Source organism: Xiphias gladius, chromosome 3 (genome assembly GCF_016859285.1).
Source record: "Xiphias gladius isolate SHS-SW01 ecotype Sanya breed wild chromosome 3, ASM1685928v1, whole genome shotgun sequence".
Classification (NCBI taxonomy): domain Eukaryota; kingdom Metazoa; phylum Chordata; class Actinopteri; order Istiophoriformes; family Xiphiidae; genus Xiphias; species Xiphias gladius.
In genome coordinates this window covers 19,307,215-19,333,136 of record NC_053402.1, presented here as the reverse complement: position 1 = coordinate 19,333,136, position 25,922 = coordinate 19,307,215, and the positions used below count along the sequence as shown (strand labels likewise).

At 43.7% G+C, this 25,922-nt stretch overlaps 1 protein-coding gene across 1 annotated transcript; it reads right to left on the bottom strand.

The window, feature by feature from the left end:
* Window positions 1-8,832: 8,832 nt before the first annotated feature.
* On the bottom strand, window positions 8,833-21,888 carry stk17al (serine/threonine kinase 17a like). Its single transcript, XM_040124130.1, has 7 exons — window positions 21,776-21,888; window positions 17,849-18,061; window positions 13,078-13,222; window positions 12,092-12,218; window positions 11,941-11,989; window positions 11,427-11,606; window positions 8,833-10,658 (listed from the first exon to the last, which is right to left on the bottom strand). Exons 1-7 carry the CDS (start codon window positions 21,886-21,888, stop codon window positions 10,367-10,369), a joined length of 1,119 nt encoding a protein of 372 aa, XP_039980064.1. The 3' UTR covers window positions 8,833-10,366.
* Window positions 21,889-25,922: the final 4,034 nt, after the last annotated feature.

Below are 25,922 nucleotides of genomic sequence, written 5' to 3'. Positions count from 1 at the left end.
GTGGGTCAGCTGCTGTTATCTCTACACGGTGGGTTTCAGGATCAGGTATTTCACTAAGCTATCGCTCCTCTTGGTGGTGCTGTTGAATAGGCTGCGTGTGGCAGTGGTCCATGAGAAATGTATGTTAGCAGATGTAATAAAAGCACCTACAGTTTTTCTTTAACAGATGAATTAATTTGATTAACTGCTCTGCTGCTGAACTTTGCACCCGAAACGGGATATTGGAGCTTTATTTGGCAAGCTAAAAGGAAATGACCTGTAGGAGCGCTGACTACATTTCAAGTAGATGTATTTTGCGCATAATGGTCCTTTTCTTTAACATGTCACTTACTGTGTAATTGCCTGGGTTCGCTCAGTCTTGCCGTCTCCAGGTAATTATGTTAAAATGTCCAAACAGAGGTATCCATTTGAGTCTCCACCCATTTTGAAAGGGGTTTCTTTGAGTTTCTCGGTCCTGTCAAAAGCAGCAGGAAACAATCAGATTTACACAATATTGCATTTTTATAATTCAGCAGTGATGGAAGGACTACTCGGAACTTATACTCAAATTTTACTTACAAAAATAAGTAGAAATAAAGTACCAAAAGTAAAGGTACTCATCATGCAACTGGTAAATGTGGAACTCATATTAATAACTTCATATTCTTCTGGGTAGCTTGTGAATTCCCTCCCTGGGGATTACAAAGTCTTTATCTTATCCTACAATAGTTCATCATAACTTATTTGTTGATTGTATTTTGTATAAATAATCAGAATTTGCAAAGTAACTAGTAAAGTTAAATAAATGTAGTGGAGCACGAGTATAAAGTAGGAAAAAATGGAAATACACAGGCAAAGTACCTCAAAATTGTACTTAAGTACGGGCATTGAGTAAACGTACTTCGTTAATTTCCACCACTTTAATTCAGCTCGTGAAGAAAATAAAAGTGTAACATATAAGTGGCGTCACAGCCAACACAAAGTCTAAAACAGCGTCTCATCCTACTGGCACCATGGGAGGACTGACTAAAAAAACCTTCAGCTGCTCTGCGACGAGGAACATCACGTTCTCTTTCCTGGATTGTGGGGGGGGGGGCATCTGCTCCTAGCCACAACAGCCCAGCCCAGAATAATAATAGTGCTCTCTATTTATCCTACAATTTTTTTTAAACAAGCTCATTTAATTTGATATTTCCCAGCATGTCATGTATAACCAGGGGTGAGAGCAAGCTTGCATAAGAGTCCCAGAAATCCTGCTGTGTTTACACTTGCAGGGACATTTACTCTGCAGTTTCAAAGCACAAACACCAATGAGATTGATCTTATTATTTTGCTCCTTTATCTAAGGCAAACATTAAGTGCACTTTAGTTTGGCAGAAACTGTCTCGAGGGATGTTTCTCGAGTTTCTCTTAAGGTTATACTAGATTTTTTTTTTTTTTTTGGGGGGGGGGGATAACAGAGATGCTTTTGCAGCTGTTCTACTGCCACAGGCCTTGGTGTCGTCTCGAGCCAGGCACAGAAAACAGGGTTCATGATGCTGTACAAGCAGAAACAGCTACACCTGCAGATCTCGCTTTACAAAGTCAGTTTTCTACATCATGGTCTCCAAACAGCAATCCATACCTCACTGTATGTGAAATAGCGATCCCGTTTGTTCTGTGACTGACCAGAAGAGCCCTAAGAGCCCAAACTACAGTGTGTTTCATGAATCTGCATAAAATATGCATTCACTGTATTCTTGCTGGCGGAGTTCTCACATCTTACGCATCCCTGTGGGATGAGATACTCATGAGAAGGTTTTCTTCCCTAAGGTACTGTGCACTCTGCAGCTGTGGAATACCACTGTTGTTCTCTTGTCCTTTTTCTGTTTTCCGCACACACTTTCATGCTCAGTGCTAGACTTCGGGACAAACAAATAATAAAAATTTTCTCGATCGTATCTCGTATCTCCATCACTAGCTCATGCCTCCCTACAGTTGTTATGGAAAAAATCATTATGAATATTGTGTCTTTTATATGATATTGCCACATCTTTAACACAGACTAAACAAACTCATCTTTTCGATCAGAGCCTTAGAACACGAGGAACGTCATGTCTGTTCAGTGAGTCTGAATACCTGAAAGTGTGTTGAAAGGTTGGTCAAAGGTTGATCCAAGGAACACCCACTTTTCCCCAGGCTAGCCCGGTTTAAAATGCCTTTGCACTATTAACCCTGGATTTTATTCACACACACACCCACATTAAATTTTGACCTGATGATGGTGCTAGAGGAAAAGTCAAGGGGTCTTCAGGATCCATCCTCTTGCGAATGTGGATGTCTGTACAAACTTTCATCTGAATCCTGCCAACATTTTTTCAGGGGGGGTGGATACCGACTGACACCACACCGCTAGTGGCGAAGAATCCGATTGCCTTAGCTGCAGTTTGTTTTGTTTGATTTTCAGGGTTAAAAAAAAAAGGGCCGAGGACAATCTGTCCTCACCGATACGTCTAGGTCTTGATCCCTCTTGACAACCACCTGCAGCACAGCAGCAATAGGGCCTGTCATGCTGTCAAGAGGCTGCCACAAGTGGTCACATCAGGAACCATCGTGGCTGACAGACAGGAGGTAAAGTTTTTCATGGAGACACGAGTGACAAGCCGCTCCGCTCTCCTGATAGAAAGCCCAGGTGAGCCTGGGATAGCGGAAGCCTCTCTTTACTCAAAGGGCTCGTACCTTTACACACCACTGGAATTTTATTACCAGGTCTCCAGATAACATTGTTCGTCAAACACTTTTCCACGACCTGTCTGACCCCCAGCTATTGTTTCCAGGCTCTTTTTTCACACACCGATTTAGGCCGATTACATCAGGAAGCCTCAGACAATATGAAAATCTGACAACAGTGACAATATTCAACACACACGCACGCGCGCACACGCTACCATGCACGCATCTCCATGCCCCTGTGCAAGAAAAGTTGCATAACACAAAAAGCCAGGGACCAGGAGGAACAGGAGGAGAAAGAGAAAAACAAGTGACAATCATATAAAAAGATGTGACAGCTGACCTTTTGACTAATTAATCGTTCCAGACTCCAGGAAACCCTGAAAAATATTCCTGGAGACAGCGAGTTCCACAAGATGTTTGCTTCTGTCTTCATTTCAAAGACTTCAGTCACAACCACAGAACTCCTAATGCTGACAAATTGACAAAGGGCAGCTCAGCCTGCCAACACTATAAAAAGCGGGAGCTGCCTGACAAAGGCAAGTACTTCTCCAGTCTGAGTAATGCTCGAGTACATGTGAGTTTTTACACAAAGTTGTGGTCTCCAGAGGATGAGTCCTACTGACTTTGGGGATCCCCTGACTTTTCTTCCAGCGCCACCATGAGGTTGGCTTGCCATGAAATTTGTTACAGACATTCATGTTTCCCTCAGGATGCATTGTGATAACCTTGGTGATCCTCTGTCGTTTCATCTGGCACCTGCATGAGGTCAAAAATTTCAATTTGTCCCATATTTTGATTTCTGACCGGATTCCTTTCAAACTTACCAGCCTTAGTTGTACTTTGTGTTTATTGCTAATTAGCAAATGTTTAAATGCTAACAAGCTAAAAAAATTAAAAAGAAAATAAGCTAAATTGTAGGCATGTAGGCAAGCTGTAGACTTTTTCGTGTTGTTGTACTGAATCCTCAACCGTTCTTCAAAATATGTCGGTTACCTGTCAAATGTTGATATTATTTCCCACCTTTCCAAAGAAAATTGATGGGTTTTAAGAATTTTTGTGCTCCACGCTGATATTAGACAGAAAGCCTCGTAATGTTGCTTGAAAGACGAGTTCCTTGTGTTTAACATTAAGCACAACATTTAACTTGTGATTTCATTATAGCATAAACATACTGCATTTGTATGCAGAAAGAGAGAGGTAATGAATGATAGAAGAAGGACAAAATACAGTAGACTTAACCTGTCCCTGGATTTGAGCACGTCTGAATCCATGTAAGTACGTGTGTGTGGATGGGCTCTAAATAACTCCCTAGTCGAGTACCATAGTAAACAATGAGAGTGCTATGGGTTGAAAATTAAGAGATCGAAAAGATCCAGACCACCAAAATCTGTTCCCTGTCAGTCTGAAAACCTGGACTCCCTCCGAAGTTTGTAGTGAGTCAGCGGACAGAGTTCACTGTGGGTACTCTGGCAAGCGTGTGTGTGTGTGTTTGTGTGTGTGTGTGTGTGTGTTTAAAAACTACAGTTTGAGTACATGTGAGTGGGCATTCGTGTGCACTGCGTCCTCCAAATCCCAACAACAGAACTGGCAGTGTTTTTGTTTCTTTCCATGAGCTTAACCGCAGTGAAATTGATCCTTTTAAGGATTAACTTAGCAGTGTCCCATGTTTTGGTTGGGTTTCTTACACAGCTATTGAGTTGAAAAGTTCTCCCCGAGCTGAGTGTGCCTATTGTGTGGCTCCTTGAGTACAATGTGAGCCAGTAGAGCCCCCATGTTGAGGGAGGATATGGTAGCCGCAGACAGAGGAAAACAGGCAGTAGCATCAGGTCATGCTACTCTTTGCTGAGAATGCTTTTGTTGTTCTTCAACCGTTTCCACGGACAGAATAAATAGCTCTGCTTAACCAAAGGCATTCGCCTCTCTCACTGCCATGAATGCACCACCATGAGAAACATATTACCTGTGGTTACAAGTATTTTGTCTATTCTGGAAATTCTCTCTCTCTCTCTCTCTTTGTTTTTCTTTTGCAAGCATTTCTGAGACAAATGAAAGAAATGTTCTCCGTTTTTGTTCCGGTCAACATTTAAAAAGCAAATTTTCAGCAAGCTTTGATTTGCGGTGGTTCGTCTTATCTGTATTTTGGGACTAAGAGACAGAATCCAGCGTAACTGTGAGGATTTTTGCTTGTCTTATCTTAAGGTCAACTCCTACCTGCCAGTGAAATCCATCAACAGGCCGCAGTTCTTGAACTTATTGCAGGCTTTATGTAGATCTTTGCGAAGGTTTTCAGGGTTCCAACCCCTAAACCCCTTAACCTGGAATGTAGCAGGAGTGAACTAATTTGGAAGGAGTGACTGAATGGTGTGTTGCGGACGTCAATTGAGCGCACTAAAAGGATGAAATGAAAATAATTTGATTAGCCATACATTGTACAATCAACAAGATCTTCGGCCTATGCGGTTATGATTTAAAGGTGACCTGAGCTTACGTTTATGAAAAGACAACAGTTGAAAATGAATGTTGAAAAGGCAGGCTGCTGGAGGTTGCAGGTTTTCCAACCCCAGGGAGATAGATGTTGTTTTTCTGACCCCCCCCACACACACACTCACACACACACACACACACACACACACACACACACACACACTTTCTTGAGTTCTCTGACATTAGTGTACTCTCTCCATAACGGCAGTATAATCAGGAACATAAGCGTAAAGGAATTTTTCCCATTATGTAAGGTGCGAGGGGAACTACTCCTGAGAAAACCGTTGCACCGAAAGAGATCTGGAGATAGTGTGATTGAGAGAGACAGGGAAAGCAAAAAAACACGACAGTCAGAGGAGACAGAGAGAGACAACAGGAGCAGGAGGTCAGGCGAATGGAGACAGACAGAGGGGAACACTATGAGGAGCTGGGAACGCTCCCTTCATGTGCTACTAGTGATGGAAATAGGCCATTCGTGGAGGCAGCAGGCTGGCCTAGAAAATTAGCTTTTAATTGAAATCCACTGGCCAAACCAAGAAGTGTGTATGGTCTATTGATGTGCTTTTGAGCAAGACGTCAAACCCCCCCCCAAACTGCTTCGAGGGCACTGCGCTGCAGGTGTCCTGGCAGTGGGACAACTAATCATGTACATATGTGTACCGGCCCCTATGTGTAAGTGGTTAGGACACAAAGACACTTGCATTCCAGTTCAGGTATCAAGAAACGGTCAAAGCGTTAGCTCCGAGGTGCCACACACAAGGCCACAAAGTACAACAAGTATCTCAGAGCACCACAAAAGTGCCATGGTTTTAACAAATAGTACCCAACATGCCTCGAACCAGTAGATGAACAAAAAAGGACAAAAAAGATGGTTGGAGACAGGAAACAGGTTGTTGCAAGTTCTCGTATTCTTAGAAAAATTCTTACTTGTAGTACTTTGTGCTGCTGCTGTTGTACTTTCTACTTATTTGTGGTATTTTGAGTACCATCTGACTCTGTGCGATACTTAATAGGACTTGAATTTTCATTTTCAATGAACTATTTTATTTGCTCCTCTGGACATTCTCCTCATCCCGCCAGATAAAAAAATATTTGACTATGACAAAGAAAAAGTGCTTTACATAAACAAATATTTGATAACAGTCATGACACCATTTTTTGTAGCATGTTCCTAAGCTGTCATTGGCAAATAGATGGAAAAATTCGCAGTCAAAATATCACCCCGCTGTCAAACAATCTCTGGTTATATAACTGATAGTTTTGACCTTTACAGGGTAGACTGTAGACTTTCCAGCTTCCCAAGAGGTTTACATTCTGAAATCCCACTTCTGGATTTTTATGAACCTCAAGGGATCAAAGTGTGACAGCTGGAAGCGATGACAGGATGTGCGGCTGGTTAACGTGAGGTGAAACAACTGCTGAGTGCCTACAGCAAAAACATCGGCCTAGGTTTTGTGTAGTGGATGGAAAATCCGTGTTTGTAATATCAATGTTATCTTTTTGACTGTCGTTACACAGACTCAAGAGAGACAAATGGATTCTGCAACATAATGCGCCTCATTGTGGTGTTTAAAAGTAATAGTTGTTGTTCAGAAACCATTAGGCCAGACCTGTGTTTCAATCCACATGGATTGTTTAGAGCAGGTTATCTGGATGTCACGGTAAGATTTGGTCGGCTCTTTGTATTTGTTTGGATCTGTAAGAGTCAAGTGCTCTTTTGCTACAAAGCCAGATTTTGAAGTGCACTTACCAGTCAGGAGACAGCATGAACTGTCTCTACATCTGTCTTAAATCATCCTCTAATGGTCACCTTAAATATCAAAGACACATGAACTTATCCTGAGAGTCCTTCTGAGAAACAGCACTTCATCAACCACTTCAATAACCCCGTATGTTTATGTGTGTCTGTGAGTGTGTGTCCTGCAATATGGAAACAATACCACCTCCCACTGAGAAAAAAAAAAAAAAAAAAACCCATAAGGAGGATAGGAGGGAAGAGAGGCATAAAGGACGAGGTTTGAAAAAAGGAAGGAGGCCAGTTATGAACATTTCTGGCATTCCTTGGCTCCATGCAGCAGCAGGATTTTCTTTATGGGAAATGGTCCATCCAGCCAAGAGCCACCACCAAAGCGGGACCCTGCCGGGAGAGCCCCGCTTTCTCCTTACTGGCTACGGCCGAGCTGAACTGGCTCACTGCCGACCTCGAGAGGAAGAGCACATTAAAGCAAGAATCCGGGACATTGGCAGGCAGGGATATTGTTTAACCTGACACAAGTAAACAAGCACATGAGTCTGAGCATGAGAAAGAAAGACAGAAAGAGAAAGAAAATTTACTACAGTGGAAAACATTACTCTGTGTTCCTCTTCACAGGATGCTGGTATTTCCTGTCTTCAGATCCTGCTGGATATTTATGGAAGACTGGCTCAAGAGATTACTTTAAAAAAAAAATGATACTGTTTCTGTATATAGATACTCCGAGAGGAAAAGCAGATACTTCATTAGCAATCCGATCCAAGCACGGGTAATCTCTTTTGGGACGAGATCTGCTTTTGTACCGACTACACACACAGGTGAACTGTCAAGGCCAGTCAAACAGAAACACTGAAAGGTATCGCTGATGATCATCAGCGCAATGCAAAATGAGAAATAGGATCATGACGATCAGAACCCGTGACCGGTTTTAATGTTGCTGCTCAAATGTGTAAATCTGTTGTTGGTTTTGGCTCTAGGGATGGCAATGTCGTCAGTCAAGTAGTGTGTCAGTCAACAATACCATTCTGGTCCGGACTGAAATATCTCAACAACCGATGATGGTCATGAAAATGATATTCATGGTCCTCAGAGGATGATTCATAAACACTTGGGTGATCCCCTTACTTTTCCTCTAGTAGCACCATCTCTGGGTCAGAATCTTAACTTAAAATTTAAGTTTGTGACCGAATGCGTCCAAAATGAATGATATTCCCATCAGCCTAAGCTGAGTTTAGTGCTAATTGGCAAATGTAATTAAACCACAACAAACATTGTACCTACCTAGCAAATGCATGTTAGCATGCTGACGTTAGCATTTAGCTCAAAGCACAGTTGTGCTGGGTCTTGTTGGCTACTGCTTACAAATCAAACAAAACCCATGAATGCTCTTTGCAGACTGAAATGAATGAATTGCTGAGCAAAGGAATTGCCCACCTATAGGTTTTATTGCAGATTTTTGCTCAAAATCCCATAATAGAATTTAACCACTTAAAAATAAATATGCTTTTTTACATTTTTCATAAACTTACAGTCAAGAGCAGAAATTAATCTTAGATGAGAATACCCTCATTAAGATACTGAGCAAATATCTGAACTTGGTCTTAAAAGGTGCTATTATGTGAGTTTTCTCTGCCACCGAACGTGGTCTCTTGCCAGGAGCCAGTGGTGGTGATGGTCGCTTACCAAGAGCTTCAGCCATCATCGCGTTTACAGGATTAGGTTATAATACATCCTCTCTACTTCTTAAGGGCAGACTAGACGCAATAGTAAATGGCTTTTGATTATGCACATGAAGAACAAGCCTTGATCTGGTTAGCCACGTGGAAAATGAAATGAAGTTAAATTTCATTGCTATCGCTGCTTCAAAAACAAAATCACACACAGACAGAAGAGTTTGATACAAAATGCACGTGTATTTTTTTCTTAATTACATTTTGCAATGCATGCCATCGACATTTATTCATTTTAACATAACGTCCACAAGGACAAGTGCAAACCTGCCTGAAATTCATGAGCAGAAAACAACGGGAATAAGTAAAAGTTAACGTACAAAATAAGGCGTGATATATGTTGACATTCATACACTGGTTTTTAAAAAACAAAAAAACAAAAACATTAATTATCCTTAAAGATTATTTTTAATACTAACTCACAATATACATTTCAGTACTTTTTGAGAGATTCTTATTCCTCTGCTCCCGAGCATCTAAAGGCAAATATCACATATTTATACAACTCTGGGCTCTTCAGTTGACTATGTCATTGTTCATCTATTACAAATGCAACAACAAAAATGAACTGTTGCTTTCAACCCCTACCATTCCCTCTTTCCTTGACTGATGTTTTCACAATATTTAAAGAGCATGAAATCTAGTGGCAACATCGCAGTTAAGTAAAAAAAACAAAACCAAAAAAAAAAAAACTTGTGCAACTTGTGCAATAACCAACAAAACAAAAACAAAAAAAACCAAACCAAGTAAAACTTTAAACACAGATCTGAGGTTGAAAAAGCGGCACTTTGTGAAAAAAGATCATGTGACAAAAACAGTGGATGGTGGAGTATGGTTAATATGTACAGTACATTGTGACAGCAGACTGTGCTTGATGAGCCTTTGGTTTCTAAATATTACACCGAAGTCCAATAACAAAATAGAAAGTGCTCAAGATTGTCCTTAAAAAAAATAAGAATGCAACCTTTTCCATATCAGACTCAGGCACTGTTGTAGCTTTGTATATTTAAGGGGCTGAAGTGGTGTAATAAACACACATAAATAAACACATAAACAGTGGAACAGTCAACGTCTGGCTTCAGCGTAGGTGCTGTCCTTCGCTTTAATTCCTCTATTAAGTAGAACCATCTGTCAAAACCCTTTACTTCCTTCAAGAAAAACTCATCACAGAAGGTATGTCTGGGTCAGCCGAAGCATAACTTGTTTTGCTGAGAACGCACAGTGATTGAAGTCATTTCCCAAGGAAAGCAGGAGGCCGCCTCTCCTCCTGCAAATGGCTAATTGGGTAAAAAGAGAAACCAGTGTGCGCGCTGGGTGGAACTAGACCCAGTATTAAGCTGAGCCCAGTTCAGTTCTGTCACTTTTGGAGTCAGCAGTGCAGGCCTGCGACACAATCCGTGTGCCTCCTCCCGCTCTTTTCTCCCGCATCTTCATTCCGCTCACATTCCTGACGTGCAATCATAAATCTGCACGGAATAGCATTATTCACACACATGCAGAGGTATAAAAAAACAAAACAAAAAACAAAAAACAAACACACAGCCCAGCTCACAGACATCACAGCAGTAGAAGCGGCCAGCAGCAGGCATACAGCATCCATACAGGATGGTCCTGTGTCAGATCCAGACCGAGAAGCTGAAGGCTCACTGGCTTTCAGTGTCTGCTTCATTGAGTTTCAAAAGGTCTCTCTCCACCTGGGAAGCGTCATTCAGCAGATCAGCTCCTGCTGTATTTCAGGCCGTGTGGGGAAGGGGGGCTCGCTGAAGGAGAAGGTGTCACGGCCCGCTTTCAGCCCGCCCTGGCCCGGGCACGTGAGGTACGACCCGATCAAGCCCCGCTCAAGGGAGGGAGCCGGGCTCTCAGGTTCCGACTCAGACTGGCTCGTCTCCGGCTCGTCCGAGGAGGAGGCCGACCTGGTGTGGAGGTGCGGGTGGGAGTGGGGATGGGGGAGCGGGTTCAGCCAGGGGTGGTTGAGGCATTCTTCTGCTGTGGCTCTCTTCCTGTACACACAAACACAATAACACTGCGGATGAGTGGAAATTCCCCAAGAGTTTACATAACCGATGGATTGCCGGGAACTTCCGATTCACTCAATCCATCCTCTCGCAGACGTCGGCCATATTACTTTTCAACATTTGGTTTGGGAAAAACCACAAGAAAGGCACTTTTCGCTCTGAAGATTTTTTTTCCCCTCCATCTCTCACTGATTACTCAAACCCTGAGGAATCTTCCACTTTTTCCAACACCACCGCTAATCTGCTGCAATTAAATGATACTGACATGAGATTACGGATCTGGATGTGAGACAGAGGCTGCTGCTACTTTTCATCAACAAATTGTGCTGACAAATTGAGGGCTCGAATGTTGGAGCTCTCAATCAGAAATTGGGTTAGAGTTACTTCAGTTCATCAGCTATACGGTTACATAGCTTCCCTTGGAAATCACCTTAGTTCAACTATTTTTTCTTTAACATGGTGACACTTAGAGCTGATACAAAGGTGTTTTGGTGTAATGTCTGGCATAATTTTTGTAATGAACTGAGCTTACAACCACCATCTGCAAAAAAAGGGAAACGTTTTCTTGCTGAAGTGACGCAAATCTTGTTACCACACACAGTTATTTAAGTGCATGCGGATGTACTTCCGTGCTGATGTGAACCTGACTCACATCCTTGATGTGTAATTAAGCTCACTTTTGATGGAAACTTCACAGTAATAATGAAGATGATCGGTTTTTCTGATAACGGCTAAATCTGCAAACAGCCTCACCTGGGGTTTTTAACCAACAAGGACTTGATGAATTCAACAGCCATGGAGGAGATTCCTTCAAACGTGTCTTGCGAGTAGTCTAAGTTGACTTGGGAGATGTTGAGGAATGTCTCCTGCTTGTCGTCACCCAGGAAAGGAGACTCGCCTGTCAGCATGACGTAGGTCAGGACCCCGATACTCCTGGCAGAGGAGGAGGAAAAAAGGGAAGGAGGTTATTTTTAATTCGTCATCTCTGATGGTTGCAAAAATTTGTTTTGTGACACACAGTGGCACAATAGATTTGGCTGTCTTCCGCTACGCGGCAGTCAGTCAATAATTAAATGGAAGTATGAAGCTAAGATGATCTTATGGTCAAAGGCCTAGACATAAAACTGTTTTCTGCCCGTTAGGAAGGTGTTGTCACTGTTTCGAATAAGACTTTATTCCCAGACGTAAAGCACAAACTAAACGAGTTCTGCAAGGCAACCATTAAAATGGGTGGAATTAGTCTCATCAACTACAGTAGCACACTTACCACATGTCTGTAGCAGTGCTAATGGGTTCATAGTTCAGGATCTCTGGTGCTGCAACAGAAACACATGGCCCCAGTTAGTCATGAGAAATGACACTCACTTCGAAAAGACACAGGTGTTTCTTCGTATCTGAGGACTGAAAGCAGGACTCACCCACATACTCTGGGGTACCTAGGATCTCCCTGACTTCTGTGATTTTGTCCATGCATCTCGACAAGCCAAAGTCCACGATACGAATGTCGCCGAGGGGTCTGGCACTGGTCAGCAAGATGTTCTGGGGCTGGAGAGGACAAAAGCACAGATCACACAGAGGTATGTTACATAAGGACTAATGATTATTCAAGAAGCCTGAGGTCTGACGTCTGAGGTCATTAATTACATGTCAGTGTGAGTGAGTCAAAGCATTTGAGGTAACCGGTCCCGAGAGGATCTGGGGTGTGGTTCGCCAGTCAGCGTACTAGTCTCTCCTCTGAGCTAAGATCATCCATTAAGCCTATCAGATGAGACCGAAAACAGGTAGGCAATTCCTGGCAACCACTTACATCGTTCGGGTGTGCAGTGTACGTACAACTGCGCTTAATTCTGGGTCAGACTGGCTTAATGCCAGAGTTGGTCGGAACATTCGAGATAAACACAAGAGGAGAAGACTGGCCAACCGTCAGGCCCGGGCCACTAAAGTCTGTCAAACCACAAGAGCAACTGAAGAGAGCACGAGGTTCACCTCTTGAAAACACTTAGCCTCACACGATGTCATTATACACCAAAATGTTATAAAACATCAGTCCTGCTAAATCTTGGATTCGGTGTATTATAACTGATCATTTGATGTAGAACACAGTTTGTTTTTGTTTTTTTTCTTTCCCGCCGGATTGCATAACATGTGTAATGAGAAACCAGATGCTTGGTTAATTTTTCAAGAAGCTTAGGTAGAAAGAAAAACCTCAATGATGACTACACCTTGTTACCTCAGGGCCCATTAGAGAAAACATGATAGTTCAGTGAGGTTCCTTCCTCGTGGGAACAGGGTCGCGACACACTGAATGAGCTCTGCTTGCATAACAGAAATCATACCTCCCTCAGTCTGCCACTCGAGGGAATAGGCTGTCCTATATCGTCATATAATGTTTCAGTGTACTTACTTTCAGATCCAGATGCACCACATTGTTTCGATGCAGGAAGGCCACTCCAGTCAGGATCTGCTTGGCCAGCCTGATCACATCGTTCTCCGTGAAGGCCTCGTCATTATCAGCAACACACTGGTTGAAGATTTCGCCACCGGCGGCGCTGGAAGGAAACCACAGGAAGGAAAACTGAGAAAACATAACAAGGATAAGATGTGAAGAAAAGAACAGTACATGGATAGCCAACCTAGTGGAGTTTAGTTTGGCTTACTTTCATTTTTGATTATTCATTTTAACTTGTCATAATAAATCGCAACTTAAACTGTACGCCCTTCCTCTCAGTTTGAAAGTCCACAATGGCGAATTCCAACCCATCCGATTAGTACAATTTTAGTGAACAAACCCAAAATGATTTCCATTTTCTTTAAAATTATGTAACAGCCTGTCTCCTCATTAGAGTACTTTGGCTTGGAGAAACAAAGTCCATCCACATCTACACACTGGCGTGAGAGTCTAACATGAATCAACATAAATTTAGGTTCCCCGCCACTGCATGTACTTTTCCCCCTCTCGGGAATATTACTGTAGATAAGAATGGGTCATATCAACCTTCAGCAGGTTCAGATAAGGACTTACAGTATATAGCCTGATATACTGCAAGTTAACTTAATAAATCAAAACAGGGGCAACAGCAACAACTAATCAGAGCTTTAAAAAAAAAAAAAAAAAAAAAAATCTATGTAAAAAGAGAACAGATTTTAGGTTATAAAGAAGCCAGAGAAGGTGCATTAAGGGTGGCAGGAGAGTAGTGTCAAGTTGGTAACTAGATACTGTGCTTTATGAGCCTCGGCCTGCATAGTTTTCTGCTCGTTCGCTCAGAAGAACTTATGTATAAGGGATTATCCTTTTTTCGGAATTTAGTAAATTGGACAACTCAATGACGACTTATTGCTGTGGATGAAATAGACCCCTGCCTGGTCTTGCTGCGCTTGTGTAACAACGTTAGGTTAAGTGGAGACACGGTGGATTTACGTTGGATGCTCAGTCAGTCAGATCAATGCCTGAAGCTGACAGTTCATGCAAAAAACCAGAGCCATGTGTGGGGGATTTAGACGACACACATGCTTTTTATCTTCAGAGGAAAACTTTGTAACCAGGCCCTGGGCATGTCTGTTACATAACCAGCGCCAGCCAATCCCCCGTTAGCCTCCTAACCCTGTGCTCTCTACTATCCTCAGCTGTGAAAATAGCACTCATGTTTTGTTGGATTTTGAGGATATCCGTCATTGGTCCTTATAATCTTTTCTTTTGCTCCCAGCACCAAATACTTGACCCGCCACCTACCCCATTTGCTGCAAACATGCTCGATCGCACCTAACAACCCCCAGAAAGTTTAAGAGCAGGGGAGACGTACAGTGAAACTCTGCAGTCAATCTCTTTACGTTTACCTGCACATGGATACCAAATTCAGGCAAGCCTGGTGTTAGTGTTTTCATTTGGGAGAGGAAATGAAGGACATGAACGTGGTTTGATGGAAGCTTTTGATTTTACTGTTGAAAAGTGCAATAAGGGAAAAAAAAAAAAAAACCTCATGCCTCTTACTGAGGCGGTGTTATATTGAGAATTAACTTGCATCTGTCAATGTAACATGGACTTGACCTGTAAGCACTCATGGCATCTGTCTGACGAATTAAAGTCTTGACATGACAAAGTGTTTCACTAGCTTCATTAAGCTGTCAGCAGAGTGCCTGAAATGATTTTAAATCCTGATAAAGAGCATCTTGTTTAAGTTCAACAGACTGCACGCATTCTGACCAGGCACTCAAGAATGATCTGATACTTCCCTGAACTCCAAATACTGTGTCTGCTCGCTCTCTCCCTCCCTCCAAGGGAGTTAATGTACTCACTGCTTCATTGTGTAGGCAGACATCCTCCCCCTGCACCAGCCCGCAAGGATAAACCCACTGTAACCAACATGACTGAGGGCATATAGATGCTTAACAACCACTTGGAGACAAGAGCTGCGAACAGATGGGAGTCGATCTCTGAATGAGAGGGTATTACGCAGGGAAAAGCAGGAATACTTGTCCATCTTAGAGTGGTAAACCAAGTTAACCTCGTTCTAGATATTGTATTTGGTCAAAGCTTCTTCTTGGCTGACCAGCAAGCTAGGAGCTAATGGACGTCACCTTATCAGCAACCTGTAAACCAGTTTCCACAAGCCTAAGCTGCCTGATGGCTGAATTTTCTGGAAAGCACCTGTACTCCAATATAGTCCAATTATAGCCCGGGGAGGACCTTAGTGCTCTTGGTTACATTACACTTAAGCAGGGATATTGAAATTAAAATTTACATGAAACATGCCTCTCTAAATAGAAAAAAAAAAAAAAATCTGAAAGAGGAAATGGAAAAATTAAATGACATTCAAATCCTGCCATATTAAAAGAAGACTCATGCAATTCATCAGACATGCTGTGAAGCGAATGTAATGAAAACTGAACACGGGTGTTCAATGAATGATACAGTCTTATCGATGTGAAACCCTTTGGCTTTACAGAACACCTGACAATTAAAGGGCGTGCAAAAGTACCGGTTTGCCTGTAGATTCTGGGCTTCGTGATTTTGTGTTAGGGCTTAGATTCCTTTATCTACATGAGTGACCTCATATTCAACCTTTCAGGCAGCTAAAATCGGTTAATCACTTCCCTATACATACATACATACTAGTATATCTGTAAAAAGCAGGATTTGAAGGACTATGATTCATGGTGAGCTCATCGCTGTGATCGTTTTCAGCTACTGTGCACAAAAAAAAAAAAAAAGTTTCAGAGCTCAGAGGTGATGCATGTTCATTTTTCATCAAAGTGACCATCCCTCAAACTAGTCATTATGCTGGGGTTTTCTGTGGTACTGACGCACGCTCGAGCTAAACTGAAAGATGATTAGAAATCAACTTCTCGCCTCCATGTCTCTGACATTACCAAGGATGTGGTTGTGGCTACGAGAAGTGTGTGTGTGTGCGTGTGTGTTTGTAGCACTTTATACCAACTTGATGGTGTGCTACTTTTGGGAGCTTTGCTCACCGCTCACATTTAAACCCACAGGAAATGGAAAAGGGTTTGCAATTCTTGAAACTCATGCTGAGGTCAGACAGTTTTTTGGATGCAGCCTTTCAGTGGCCAAGGGTCTCACTATGAGTGCTACTGTAGTTTTTTAAGGACAAATGTAAAAAGTACAATAGATAGTAACTGACAAAAGCATGACCTGATATTTAAAAACCAAGCTCTTTCAGTGCTAAAATACTGTGCATGTGCAGGCTGCTTGATTAGATGCTCAAAGCTTCCAGCTCCATTTGGCAGCTGGAGAGGAACTGTGGACCTGTGCTGACTGACCTCCTGCTATGTTTTCTCTGCAGGCATGCAGGGGTGAACCGTGGTGCTACTTCCCCTTTCACACTTCAGTCAGAGGTCAAACACAGCCACACAGAAAGGCTTTTGTTCTGCAGCGGCATTCCATGTCTGGAATGAAGATGACTAGCGAGGACTGGGCAGGAGAGGTCTTCCTGCCTGAGTGGCCAGCAGTTCAGAAACAGGGTCAGGGTAACGTGGTTCAAGTGTAATTGCCCTGTGTTATCTCCTTGTAATGAGGGGAGCGAGGTAATTAAGATGCTAAGTGTCCTTTCCAAATCGTAATTAAATGCCGTCATTAGGGCAGTCAGAGGACACACACTGGATACATCATGTCAGTTAACATCCAACCACAACAGACTGGAACCAGACAACCGGGATGACCTTGCTGGGTCACTGACTGAGCAGCTCGTCTCAGCCAGTTCACTTGCACGTTGAAAGGCAACAAACCAGAGTACTGAGTACTGAGCCAAAAGTTCTCACAATAGGGTTAGACTGACTCAATCATGGCTCAGTCTGCATGTTGCAGTTATGCCACACTGGTATTTAAAGTGAAGGTTCCTGACAAGAGACTGAGGTGTTGAGCCTACGTTGAGACGAGCAAAAAAAAAAAAAAAAACCACAAAGAAAGACAATCTCCATTTAAGGAAGTGTTCAGTGCAGGGCTATGCATTTCACACGTGTATGGTTTTTTTTTTTTGAGGTCAGGAAGACTTGAGTGACACACAGCTGTTTTTTCAGCAACTACGACATAACTAAGCCAGGAAGTAACAGGTTTTTTGTTTTTGTTTTTTTGTGTTCTAGTTCTCAGATTACATAGAAGGCTAACAATTCACATGAAAACACGTAAGCACTGGCATTGTCATGTAAAATACAGGCTGTTGCATGATGGGATTCGGTGGGTGCGTTTCCCCAGTCAAACATGCAATCAAGTTAGAAAATGAATGAACATGTTGGAAAGATCCCCTAGAAGCCAGTTCCGTGTATAAGGATCCCTCAGACAATCTGCATGAAAAAAAAAAAAAAAAACTCCAGACACGGAAACATTATAGCGAGTGATTAAAAGATTTTCATCTCCGTAATGATTGAAAAAATAATCATTTTATTCCAGTTTTCCTTGCATGGACCAAACACCGGGAAAGTGAGGAAAGTTTAAAAGGGCCATTAAATTACCACCACCATTTTCTTCTCATATCAGTGGCAGTGCGAGCCAGGGTTGGGTGTGTGCATGAGAGTTTGAACACAAACAAACTTCGGAGCGACGGACAAGGCTGTTCAAATGTAATATAGAATCTCTCTCTTTCAGTGAACTTTTAAAGCCCTAAATGTTTTGGGGTTTTTTTTGTTTTGTTTTTTTTTCCCTGTAATGCTAACTGTCTTACCATTCAAGAACGAGGATGATTTCAGTGTTGGTTTCATAGACCTCATGCAGTGCCACCACATAGGGGTTTGCCTTGGCTGACTCCAGCACAGCAATCTCGTTCAAGATGTCCATGCGACAGTCCTCGCCCTTCCGTCGCTTTCGCAGGAACTTGGCAGCGTACTGCTTCCCCGTTGCCTTCTCGATGCACTTCTTTACCACCGCAAACTTTCCCCTGGGAAACAAAGAGGGGTGAGAGCGAGAGAGTGATTAGTGAGGAGACAGAATAATCACAACCACATTACTGGCTTTTCAAATAGATTTGGCCAGAGATGGCTCTATTCTGCATCCAGGCGGCCAAACGGGACCACTGGATCATATTTAGGTCATTTAAACTGCAGCAAATGAAAGGCTAAAATTACTGGACATACTCATCACAGTTAAACTTCTATGAAGTGAAGCCTAGATTACAGTGCATGACATTTGGAAAAAGCCCGCCAACAGGCCACGAGTGCAAGACTGTAGGGCAAGGTTAAAGAACAGTTAAGAGATAAGAAGTTTAAATGGTACCATTTAAAAAATGCAGACACGGCTATCGACCACTAATATGCTCAGCTGAGGAGGTGTCGTTAGACATTCGCTAAAGATTTCCCCCTTTCTGCTCCTTTTCCTTTAGCCTTCAGGAGGGCCTGATAGGAGGCAGATAAGGCTGACAGTTTTGGCAAGAGCTGCTGAACAGTGGGCAGGGACCTGATAAGGCTAATGCCACTTTATAGGTCAAGCAAAAACAAAGAGGTGCAACAGCTTGAATGCTGGATGTCGCTGGTAAAACATGAGATGGAATAAAAAATAAAAAAAAAAGAACATTCGCTTTACAGCCTCATCACAACCCTTCATTTTTCTGCATATACACTGATGGATTCATAGGAGGTGTTAAGGGTCTGCGGTGGGTGCGGGCAGGATGTCCGATGTGTGCAGAATTGCCTCTCTGTGTCAAGCCAACCACAATCACCACCCGTCCCTCCCAGGCTGATAATGAGGCCTTGTCCATTTCCCTTTCTTCACAGCTGACAGCAGCAGGGACAAATGGAATTGTGTTGACGCCTCCGCCCAGACCCCGGGCCAGAGCCTGCTTCTCCTTTGACAGTCATACAAAAGCTGACCAGTCAGTTAACACAGCAGCCCCAAGACCAGGACCACCCACCTGACCGCCACTGGGTTGGCCAGGCAGGGGGTCACTGCTGTTGCAGTCAGGTTGGAGCCTAGGCAGCATGCTGGAATGGATTTTGCAACCTCAGCATCTATATCCAACTATCATCTCGAGGTTTTAATGAGCTGCACGTTACAGATACCCGGCAGAAGTCTTAGGAAAAGAGAAAACGGGATGTGAAAAGATGACTGTGAGCTGGGAAGAATCGAAATAAAAGTGGCCAAGTCAGAGAGGTCCAGTCAGCATGGTGCCGGTCATTTTCCCACAAAGTGTTACTCCAAGCACACTGTGCTGCAGAGCAAAAACAGCAACTGTTCTGGCCGGAGCCTGGTTCTGTTTTGGCTACCAGCGCGGCTGCTGTGGGGCCAGCTCCCTTTTCCTTTTGCCTCTTCGCAGTCTTGCAGAATGGTGACGACTCATTGTTCAGAATGAAAAGGCAAAACTCGTCAGAGCCTTTTCATCCTTAATTAGCCAAGTTCAGAGCAGCTCACTGTGGGCTGGGAACTACATATGGAGTGAAAAGGAATGACCGCTGGCCACGGAAAGGAGCAACAGGACGCCTTTCAAAGACTGACAACAGGTCAGAGGTTACTAAACACGGCCATCTTCCAGCCAGCTACGTTCACACACTGCCGTGTCACTAGGCAGATGCACGGAACCTCCTGGTTACGTAAAAACATCACAGGGCTTTAATGTAATATCTTATGCATTATGTTTCCTTCCATTTCGTGTTAATACCCACAGTTGCCTTTGCTACAGTAGAAAAACTCTCAACCAAACTCTGGCTAACACGAACAAATGCCTTCCCAAAAATCCTGTCTAGATCCACGAACACAGTTTCGCAGATCAAACGGCTCATTTACAGGGTTACCCTCTGTAGAATCTGTCTGAAATTAGTCTGTGTTCAATCATCAACTTTATTGTGGCACACAAAGCTAATTCCTCCCCAGCACTGGAGATGGTGATAATTTGATTGAGAAGCCGGTTTCCTGTGGTGTCTGCGTTTTGTCTCTCCCAGCGGGGCACTGACTCATGTCTGAAGTGCAGAGAAAAGATAGCTCTCATTTGCTTGTTTCACAGACAGACTGACACACAACACGAGTTCCCCTTCCTGCTTTCAAGTTGGCCACAACATTTTATTGTGCACAGGCTGCAGAGGACCGAGGGCCAGGGCTCATAATGCAAAGCTTGCTGATGTGAGGGTTTTGAAATGATGAGCCTTGTTGTTTCTTTCAAATTCAAAGGAGCTGAAAGAAGCAGCTGTCGGAAGAATTCGTCCAAGGCACCTACAAGTTCTAATATGATCAACATCCCTCCTAATGTACAGGCTATATAGCTGATCTCCTGGCATGCGGCACTACGTACATTCCTCCCCTTAATGCGATCATGAGGCCTGATCTCAGGATGTTGTTGGGCTGGAGTCATGCGAAGTGGATGGAAGAAGGATGAAGGATTGAGGTATGAGGGTGAGGGGAGGTAGAGGGGCTGTTTACAGGCTGCTGCGGCCCAAACTTCACAGGCAGCCTCAGGCCAACTCCCCATGGGTTCTGGCTGCTGTCCCAGGATGTCCCAGCGTGTCTGACCAGGAAAACCTGACTGCTCCCAACGGACGCTTTATTTAGCCTGTCCCACCACACTGCGCAGAGCAGCAAACTTGTAATGAAAAGTGGAGTCATAGGGACAGATGCAGAATTGGCCCAAGTGGCAATCAAACAGCTGCTGCATTAAGGAGGAAACCCAAGACGTCCACTGTGGTTTCTCGTCCTTATCCCAAACGCTTTTTCAATTAAACAAAAAGTCATTTTTGTCTGGCGTACTGGGGCGTCCCCGCTTAAATGGCATTGGAATTTGCATCTCAGATCCAGACATCAGTCAGTGTGACACCCAGAATGCATTTGGCTGAAGAGAGAGGGAGAGCGAGAGCGAGAGAGGGAGAGAAAAGGGGCTGATGGTAGATGGCATATTTCATGCTGCACCTCCTGGCCAAACTGGTATGGAACAGAAAATAGTCGAGAAAGCAAATCCCGTGGGTCTGTACACCATATGGGTTATAGTTTACATTCAAAAATATATATATACACCAAGTGTCTCCAGAAGGCACAGATGTCACTTTGTGTTTTCATACACTGATCTCGCACTAGTCCTGTTGTATATTTGGTCACTTAACATCATACTTGCAATACTGTGGCAAATTAAAAAAATATGACTCCAAACTAACACTGGGGTTGAGCTCACGGCATTTGAGGTTTACATTTTCTCCACTGCATGCTCTGGTGTGGTTTCCAAATACAGAGAACAATATGATTGTTTTCATTCTTTCCTAAAAAGGCAGACATGGGAACAGTGTGGTGGCAGTGCAACTTGGGTCCTGGTCTCGCAAAAAAAAGAAATCCGGCCCCGGCATCATCTTCATATAACACTCACTACCGCCCAGCTCATTCTTAAGATCAGAGAGTCCCAACTCTTTCCAGCAACTTTTCAGCCTAGACGCCCAGGAGCGCATTACCGCTGCGCGTCCCGCGAGCCAAAGCGCGGAATGCGGGGCTGGAAACGTTCAATTAAACACGCTTCCCACTAAGCACGCCCGGGAAACTAATCTCACGGGATCACACGATTTACAAAAATAATAATAATAACAATCAGGAGATTGTGGCAAAATCATGCCGGCCAACACACAAACAAACTCGGCGCACGGATTCGTTTTTTGATCAATGAATGCCGCAAACCACCCATGCTCACCTGCCCAGCTCCTTGGCGACCAACTCGTAATTGGCTGTGAACGGGTCGGCTCTTATCCTCGTGTGGATTTTTGTCACCATTCCGTTTTTGCTCATCGTTGCTGAATCTGGCATCGGAGTCGCGCCTTGAAGTTAAACAATCGTCCTCCACCGAAACAAACAAACAAACAAACAAAAAAATGCAACAAAGACGATTTTCTGATCCGATCAAGTGACAACTTGCATGATACAAGGGTCGGTTACAGCCAACAGCAGCTGTGTCAAACCACCGGGAGGTAATCCAAGGCTGAGCGCGTCCCCAAAAACGAGAGAGTGGATGCCGTGCGGGAGCGTGACACAGTCGGTGCGGTAATTTAGCTCGAGTGCTACCATACATTCCTCCCAATAAACTCCTCGCCGGGGCCGCCCCCCTGCGCTGACGCCGGGCAGTGGCGGCCAATGGGTTGGCTGGAGAGGGCGGACCCGGGGCGCAGGCCAGCCGGCGAGCGGTGCGTTGAAGTGTGTGGCGGGGGCTCGTTGGTGCGGGCACACAAACATAAACAAACACCTCTGTCATTAGTCTGAGTTTGATCATTGTGGAGATGCCTAGTACAGTACTAAAAGCGTGATGATGATAAAACGTGAACCTCCCTCCTGCACATCCAAATATCACAAATACAGGCTTCGTGGTCAAACTACTGTGAACATTATCCCCTTATAATTGACAACAGCCTATTCATTTGGAATGTACTCAGTTTAGATTTGTAGACATTTGTCAGCCTTAAAGTGCAGGTAAAAAAAAAGTACAACTATATAAAGAAGGCAAAGGTTTCAAATGTGTTTGTTAGGACTAATTAATATGAGACACTTATGGTAACTTGTCCTCAACCTGGACTGTACATGATTAACCCTTTCCGTCCTCACTTCTAACCCCATATTATACCCACCCAACCCAAAATTTACTCCTGCAAGAAAACATAAAGCGTCAACAACACAGAGCGTTCATATTTGCATGCATAAGCATTCACTCAAAAACATTTTAGGCATGTCTGACGTAATTGTTTAAATGTTTTCTTCCTGCTTCTTGTTCTGGGCTTGGCTGCGCTATGGGTGTGAGTTGACTTTTTCCCCACACAGAGCTTAGTCACGAATGTGAAGTTGCCCTTGGGGTGTGAGAGCTTTCTGCACAAGTTTCTTTTCTTTTCTTTTCTTTTTTTTTTTTTTTTAACTGTGGGAGAGTTGTTTGTCTACCCATTGGACGTGGATGTCATTAAAGAAGAATGCGAAGCATCCCATTAGATAACTCATCACTTGGAAAGTCCAGTGATTTTCATGTACAGGTGCTTCAGATTCTTCTCTGTTTCTGTTTTTCTCTATGCAATATTTAGTGTAAATCGGAACTAGAAATTAGACTATCGCAAGTTAGCTAGGAGAGTGAGTATAAAGACAAGCCAATGAGGAAATGTTGGTATTGGTATTCATGGCCTGCAGAGGGGACCAGTGTGACGATGACCTGGACTCCATGGGAAATGTGTCACCTAAGCTCCAGGGTCTTGCAAAGCTAAAACTGTGAAGTTGTTAGGAAGACCGAGGCCTGGGGTGACCTCAAAGCACAAACCTTTTCCTTAATCAGGGAGAGACCCGTACCAGCCTGTATTCTCCATGTTCCTAAATGAGGGGATGAGTATTTGTGCTAGCTTGAGGGAATCGAGGGGAAGGAGTGAATAAAAAGAGGAGATGACAGGATTTTGGGCCAGGTTCTATGTCCCATGGCTGAACACACTGCTAGTGGTTGGTCACATGCCCTACATAGCTGTTATCTATCACACAGAGCAGGATTTGTCCAGTCTTACCATGCCAAAGCTAATTTTGTTGCCACAAACAGCAACTGATGTAAAAGAGACCTATTGAGAGTTGACATTCCTCGGTCCCTACTGAGTCATTAGTGTCCAGCGACAAGGTTACATAACCTGTTACGCCTCCTCAAATTGTTACCTTAAGTCTAAGTGGGCCCACTCTGAAGCCATGACCCTCTTTCTCTGCCGGCCTCGCCATTAGAGCCGGGGTCAGAGTTCAGAGGAGCCACGTCAGTGAGGGAGGACTACCTGGCCCCCAGAGACTTAATGAAAACACATACCAGAGAATTAGCCTGCCAGCCTACAGTTTAGCTAACATAAATATGAGAAGTTCAGCCATGACCTGGGGAACACTTTCCGAGCCACTAGAACAAATAGGCCCAGTCATGACAGGGTCAGAGAACATGGCTCTGGCTATTTTTTTTTTTTTTTTTTTTACAAGACCTCAGCTACAAAGTAACGTCTGGGTCTGTGCCAAAAAACTGTCCAAGATATGGATCTGATTGATGTAAAAGGGGGATTTTGATGGCTTTACAGAGGGTAGAAGGGTAAGTGATACCGTTTCAACTTTTGCCCGAGTTTGTATTTATGATATGAGTGAAGTGCACAGACATCATGGCATAAATTTAACAAAAGAATAGAATATTCTCCAAAATAGTGAAAAATTATCTTTGGCCTATCCAGGAATGGAATTAGATGGCATCCACTCTGGTCCAGTGAATGCACCCTTCCTTCTCCGCACGCATTTCATCCTCACGCAGGTTGGATAATCGGAGGAGTTGCCATCCTTACAAAGAGCTGCCGAAGAGCCAGAGAAGGTAAAAGGTTTGCGGGGGGGGGAGGAGAGGGTCAGAGGCAATACGGTGTTAAAAAAGGGGTCTGTTACAGGATCAGGGTAAAGGTTCTCTATCAAGCCCTCTTATGACTCCCTAAGGCACGGTAAATGTGTAAGAGAGACAGACAGTCTATAGTTTCAAAGACGTCCTTTCTCTCCTCTCGTTTATGTTGCCCATGGGAGTTTAAAAAAGAGCATGGGTTCTCATTATGTAAGTGTGTTTTCTCCTGTGACTACATGACACTGTGCTGTTAAATGTTTGCTGCTGTACATTTATGAGGCTGCTGGGAGGCCTGCGCTGTTATGTTCAGGTCTCCGACTACGATAACATCCCAGACTTTTCCTCTCTGTTTGAATGACCACAGTGACCCGTTTCCACCCTTTGCCTATAACATGGAGGAGGTATGAACGAGGAAGTATGCCATCATCCAGCACCAGCGAATGTCTGGCTGATGAGGCGTCCTTGTTAGAGATGGTTTTATAGGAGAAAGTCCAACAGCCCTCACCGACGAAATGTTTTGGATTCCCCTTCATTGCTTCCTCTCCCTCGTTTCCCTTGCTTTGCGCCACTTCTGATTGAGAACACCTGATGGCTGCTGTTCATACAAGCCACATCTCGTGAGAATGAAAAAGCTGTCAACCTTTCTTAGGAAATTTGCCTTGTTAAAAAGGCCTAAAAGATAACGTCTGAAAAAATTGCAAAATGCTGGATCCTTGCTGGGCATGATTGCTAGCTGTCTAAATTCTCTGTTTATGGTTCGAAGTTATAAACCATTGTTTATGCAGAAAGAGGATTCCGTGTAATGAATAGTTTCAGACTCAGGAGGGCTACATGGTAATCTCACCTCAGTCAATAGGTGTTCCTTATCTTCTTTGATGGCTTACACAGGGCTTCACTACGTATCTTATGTGTCATGTGTTGTGCAATTTGTAATTAACAAGCAACTGATGTACTGGCAAAAAAAAAGCCCCATGTCTCTGCACCACTGGCAAACGCTAATTTGCTTGGGTTGATAGCGTGTATGTTACCACTTACAGGGTTAGGGAAGGCTAACAGCAGGCCAATTTAATACATGATGTCATGCTTTCATTAAGTCTATAAATCATCGTGCAGTGGCATAATGGTGGCGAGCCTAGGTCACACACTGGTGTGATCTCTAATCTGTTTGCGGTGACCTCAGCGTAAAGCGGTCTGAATGGAGCGGCAAAGGTCTTATACCTCATAAAACTAAACAACCCAATAGCTACGGATGATTTAGATGCACACCACCCACGTCTTAACCCCCCACCCACCCCCCTCCACGGCCCCAGTGCTGGTATTCCTACCACATCAACTACTCTGGTTAACAAAAAGGACAAACATCTCCTCTGTGGCCTCACTGGAGGATCAGTGGGTTCCCTAACATCGTTGCTGGAAGTCATTCCCCTCGAGACTTCAGGATGACGTGCAGAGCTGACGCTCGAACGGTATTAAAAGA